At 36.8% G+C, this 6252-nt stretch overlaps 1 protein-coding gene across 1 annotated transcript in view; it reads right to left on the reverse strand.

Moving 5' to 3' along the window:
- TTC21B (tetratricopeptide repeat domain 21B) overlaps positions 1–1076 on the reverse strand; it is a 79347-nt gene extending 78271 nt beyond the window's left edge. Inside the window, exon 1 of the mRNA XM_077751170.1 lies at positions 981–1076. Within this exon, the coding sequence (XP_077607296.1) occupies positions 981–1076 (96 nt within the window). The remainder of the gene's footprint in view (positions 1–980) is intronic.
- Positions 1077–6252: the final 5176 nt, after the last annotated feature.

The following is a 6252-nucleotide window of genomic DNA, read 5'->3' on the forward strand; positions in this document are numbered from 1 at the left end:
CGGCCCTAGGAGCCCGCTGGATTTGGAAAGACGGAATACAGGAAATGGGGGAGGAAGTAAGAAAAAGCGCAGTCTGTTTCCCATCACTGGCTACAAAGAAAAACACCATTTTCTGCACGTTTGTGTAGAGGCCGGTTCCCGCAATGCGGCTCTTTGAAGGCCGGACCAACGCAAAGAAAAACCTTTAACTTTTACTTGTAGTAATTGTATTATCGCCGCAAGGTGGCGCAGAAAAATCACGGTTCTTAACAGAAAGTTCACCTTTGCAGACATGGGTGCAATCTCACTTGTTGTTAGAATGCGAATTAATCCTTTTTTTTTAAACTGGCTCTGATAATGATAGGAACTTTTAAAAAGTACTTTACGTTAATGATACTGCTGATTTTAACCTGACAACATTAATTCCTATGTATGGGGCACCTGGCTGTGATTCTTGGTCTCTGGGTCCGGAGCTCAAGCCCCACATTGGGTATACAGCTTATTTTTTTAAAAAATTAATTCTCATGCATTTTTAAATGTTTGTACCCATCAGCCAACTCTGCCAGCTGCTCATAGATTTCTTCAGGTTACAGAATTAAATTGAAATATAAACGGATTAAGAGATTTCCTATTTCTGCTTAAAGATACTTTAAAAATAGTGGTAAAGATTTGAGGTTTAAAAGTTCTTTGTAGAATATTTTTACATGGATTTCAAATTTTCATCCCATTGTTAATTATTTTACTTTAGTTGATATGCTTGGAAATTGCCCTAATCAGATTTTAAATGTGTTGAGGAGGCAATGAATGTTTGCTTTTTTTCTATGCTAGGTTAGGTAATGACAATCTAAAAGGAAAAAAGTGGCTAGTTTCCAAGATTTCAAGGCTACATAATATCTTTCATTGGTTTCCTTTTAAAGAGTGCTGCACTCAATAAGGTGCATATTGGTTTCATGAGGATTATTATTATTTTTTTGTTTCTAACATTCACAGTCAAGCTAAACGGTTGTGATGACGGACAACTTGTAACTGCTGGTCTGATTTCCAAAGCATGTAGCATAATATGCACTTGGTGTGCAGCAGAAAATACCACCCGCCATGGTCCACATCAAAGTCTATAATGAGAACATAAAGATGTGATTGTCAAAACTCAGCCATTTAAAATTCTACAATTTGATTCATTTAAGTTAGGGAGAAGATAATAATTATTAGACATCTGACTTTTACATCTCTTTTACTTAATAACACAATGGAGAAAGTTGAAGAAGTGATCTAATTTCTAAAAATGTATTATTTAGCCATTTCATTCATTTATTAATGAATGCCTATGATGGTAAAATTCTTGTTTTCTTGATTGTATTTTGACATTTCATCTATGCAAAAGTAGGAGAGAGAAAATACAGAAAAATATTTTTTCAGAAGAGTCTGGTATTTTGAAATAGAACTAAGGAATTATTTAAATGTTTACAACCACCATATACAGAACATCTTCACGAGATGCTATTTGTTTTTCTTTCTATTCCTTTCAAGAATCTGTATCTGGTTGATAAAATAAGAACAAAAAATAGTGATAACTATCCCCTCAGCCTAGAATTTACTCTCTTGAGTCCAAGTTCATATCTAAAAAATCTTACCTAATATCAGATCCACACTGCTGTCCTCCTAGACACTCTATTTTTTCTGGATGTGAGATAACCAGAGGTCTGTTATAATTTTTATCCTATGGTTGAGAAAAATCAAAAAAAGACCTTAGCTTTCTAGGTGTCTGATTCCTGATAACTTTGTTTATGGCAGTGTTTGTTTCCAAATAGTCACCAACATTCCTGAGAGGCAATACATGCTAATGTAAAATGTTGAGTCTGCAAAAATAAATGAGGGAACTGTGGCTTCAGGCCCAGTACATATGAGGTCGAAAAGGATGTTCTGCTCTAATGTGATTGTCTCTGAGTATGTCTAATGTAATTTTCCCCACAGACCTTTCTTTCCCTGACTTTCCCATCAGTTTCTCTCTTCCCTGTGCATCCGTTTCAGCATCTGTATTAATAGACACTGTGTGGTACTTCTGCTCCACTGAATTGCTGCCCCCAGCTTGTCATCCCAATGTGCTTGCCCTAAATACCTCTTATTCCTCCAGTTTGACTTCTTTATCTACAAGAAATTAGGCCAGAAGCTTGTAAGAGTGTCACCTACCCTGAGGCACATGGCTTTCCCTTCAATCCAGAAGGCACCTGACTCTGTCTTTCTTAGGAAGAAGGCCTTTCCCATTCAGAGTGCTGCCTGGAGCCACAGTTTACCGCTGAGATTTTTTTTTTTCTCACCCCAAAGTATCCAGGTTTTCTCTTCACATCCAACTCCTGGTTTCTCATTCACAGGGTCTTCCTCTTCAGCCCTACTTCTTATCTGAGTTAGCTGAATTAAAAAGCTGGAGTTCACACCTCAGGATCCCTGCTCACTAAACCGTTTATAACTGAGCTTTCATTTGTGGCAGTGTATTTTTCCCCAAGGTTTTATTTTGACACTTTTCAAACATGTAAAAAGTTGAATGATGTAATGAACACTCCTATACTCATCACCAGAGAACTTTTTTTGAGATGCTAATTTATATCGCTCTCCGTATTTTCCATTCTCTTTGATGTACGTAGATGACTAGGCCGTTGGTATTTCATAGCAGAGTGGAAGTGAAAGTCTCTAGAACTGTACTGTCTAATAAAGTAGCCACTAGGCACATGAGGCTGTTAAATTTGCATTATGATTAGTTAAAATAAAAATTAAATTCATCAGTTGCACAAGACACATTTCAAATGCTCAGTAGCCTGTGTATGGGCAGCGCATATAGAGAGCAATTTCATTGTCTCAGGAAATTCTTTTTTATAGCACTTTAGAAGGCTTTCAGAATTGTTGTAAAGTAAAAGATCTTTTATAAAAGAACTGGATTTCTTGGTGGGTGGAAGGGTGCAGAAAATTGCCCCCGAGGCAAGAAAGGAAGAAGCACTTTCCAGAGACAGAGACAGGGAAAAAATTCAATAGAGTCCTGTAATTTTAGGCATCCACCCCGATCTGTGGCAGTGCACCCAGAGGGAGCTGAGACCTTAGATAAATGGTTACATGGTGTGCCCAGTAGAGCTGATTCTGTAATACTAACCTCAGGGATCCACTGTAGCTTCGACAACAAGAATGTCATCAGAAGCTGTCACGGATCAGAGGGTCAAGAAATTTCTCCCATTTTCTCAGGGTGCCTGGGTGGCTCAGCCAGTTGAGCATCCGGCTTTGGCTCAGGTCATGATCTCACAGTTCATGGGTTCAAGCCCTGTGTGGGGCATTGTGTTGACAGCTCAGAGCCTGGAGCCTATCTTCGGATTCCGTGTCTCCCTCTCTCTCTGACCCTCCCCTGCTCATGCTGTCTCTCTCTCGCTCAAAAATAAATAAATAAATAAACAAACATTAAAAAAGAAAAGAAAAGAAATTCCTCCCATTTTCTGAACACCATATGAGCCTCTTAGATTCTGGTTAAGTCCTGGGAGAGAAGAATATTAATATTGAGTGAGAAATAATTTCCTGGCAATCCAATGAGACTGATGCTAAGCATTGGATTTTATTAGATTTAAAAGAAGAAAAATAAAAAGTTTTTGCACACACATATGAATTTTCAGACTAAATTTCAAGCCCATTAAAAAAATAGTGAGGGGCGCCTGAGTGGCTCAGTTGGTTAAGTGTCTGACTTCGGCTCAGGTCATAATCTCACAGCTTATGACTACGAGTTCCATTTTGGGCTCTGTACTGACAGCTCAGAGCCTGGAGCCAGATTTGGATTCTGTGTCTCCCTTTCTCTCTGCCCCTTCCCCACTCACTCTCTGTCTCTCTCTCCCTCAAGAATAAATAAACATTAAAAAGAATTAAAAAAGAAAATAGTGAAAACTGTCTTTGGTAATTATTTTAAATATATACATGTATTTAAATAGTGTATGGGGTTTTAGCCACTGGGGGACATTATTGCCACAAGCATAAGACTAGCAGTGGTTCTTAAACTTGAGCATACATCAGGATTACCTGGAGGGCTTATTAACGCACAGATTGCTAGGCCACCACCTGCAAATGTTCTAGTTCGTGTCCAGGGACCCCAAAACATGAATTTCTAAGACATTCTCAAACAATGCTGATGCTAGTGGCCTGGGGGGCATGCTATCAAAACCTTTGCTTTAGTAAAAATTGTAAAATATGATTATTTATTGGCCAAACTTGCTTCATCATTAGGATATTACAATGGATACAGAGAATAATCTAGATGCTATAATTGGCCTTAGTCTAGCATAGAAAGATCGTGTGGTATTTCAATAGTTAGTAAGAACACTTTAGAAAGTCATAGTTTCTATTTAGTTGAAGCTATAGTTGGGTATAGTTCACTAGATAGAATGAAGTTTAAGACCACAAAACTTCATGGCTCCTAAGACTAAATTAGCTGAAGTCCAGATAGAACTCGATCCCCAAATTATTGGTTTAGAAGATGCTCTCAAGATGTGAGAGAATATATAACAGACCCTAAAACCCAATAATTAATTCCAAATTGTAATTCAGACAATATCAAGGATTTGGCAGGGTAATCCAGAGTTAGATTCTGTTTCAAAGTTGCATTAGAGGCTGGGATGTGAGCTCCCTCATGAAATACAGCCTTCCAGAGCAGAGAGAAAATAATTTTTTATGGTTTCCTAAGAACTGGTGACCTTCCACAATGTTTGTATATTTTTATAAAGAGACGGTTTTCAGCATCTCTTTTTTTTTTTTATTTCTAGGAGAGAGAGAGAGAGAGTGAGAGAGCGTGAGCAGGGGAGGGTCAGAGAGAGAGGGAATCACAGACTGAAACAGGCTCCAGGCTCTGAGCTGGCAGTCAGCACAGAGCCCGACGTGGGGCTCGAATCCAAGAACCGCGAGATCATGACCTAAGCGAAAGTCGGACGCTTAACCGACTAAGCCACCCAGGCGCCCCTGTTTGTATATTTTTCTATTCCAAACAGTTATTGTACCGTAATCAATATGTAGATAGCACCTATCCCTTCTCACAAAAAAACTCCTTCATATATTGTCTGAAAAGCCTAGAAAACTAATATAAGGTTTACTTGATTTATCATGTTAATTATGGTAGTTTATTATTTTATCCTGCTAGAAATTGGTTTTATTCTCCAAACAATAATGTTTTGAAACTACAATGAACATTGAAAATTCATGTCTTTTCAAACCTTTCATTTTGTAAATGAGAATCCAATGTTCGGGACAGTTAAATGATGAGTTCAAGGTGTTACAGATTTTATTGAAACAGTATTTCTGGTCTTTGGGAAAAGTGATTGACAAATGGTATCTTAGGAAATTTGAAAGTCTAAGTAAATGTTTGGATCTAATATTACATGTAGTAATATTTTATGAAAAAATATAAAACCTAGTTTTAGCAGTATTTGTCTTTGGGCTTCTCATATTCTACTATGTAAATTTTATAGTCTTGATTTTGTTACAATAATTATGTTTTGCTATTGTCATGAAAAATAGAGATAATTTCTGTTTCAGAAATAAATATTGCAATACTTTTGAATATTTAAATGAAAAACTGTATTGTTGAGTGAGATATCTTATTTTAAGTATAAATGTTCATAGATAATTAATTTAAATTACATTATTTATCATTCATAGGATACGTAGGAATTGAACAGCATCATATGGGCTAACAGTATTTGCCATAACTCCTCATTTTCATTGTCAAGTAGGCATTTTCTTTGAATAATAATGTGATGATATGTGGCTTCCATCCTCTGAAATATATTGTTATGTATGCTGCTTTGTGTTGAGTTTGCTGCAAAAAAAAAAAGTATTATTGGCATTATGTTTTTGATCCTAAATTTCAAGATATTCTGAGAAGAGAAGAGTTTTCGGTTCACAATATCTATCTAAGTTGGTAGGTTATTAGTTTACTCAACTTTAAAAATGTACAGTGCTGGCACTATTCTATACCATGTGAGATGGGCATGGTTTCTGCCCAAACATCGTAGAACTGTTTGTCCTGTAAGAAATGTTGGGAGATGGAAAATTAAAGAATGTCCTTTGATGGCCCCCTTTTCAAGGAGAAGCACCTCTACCTAACTCAACTGTCTAATAGAAACATAGAAAATGTAAATATGTTTGACCTACAAAATTCAATTTAGAAACCTATCCAACAGAGGGAATTACAGATTTCAGAAAAATCCGTAAACAGAGATATTCATTACAGCCTTGTTTCCTACAAAGCAAAATTGG

This window comes from Crocuta crocuta, unplaced genomic scaffold, assembly GCF_008692635.1.
Source record: "Crocuta crocuta isolate KB4526 unplaced genomic scaffold, BGI_CrCroc_1.0 scaffold219, whole genome shotgun sequence".
NCBI classification, from domain to species: Eukaryota; Metazoa; Chordata; class Mammalia; order Carnivora; family Hyaenidae; genus Crocuta; species Crocuta crocuta.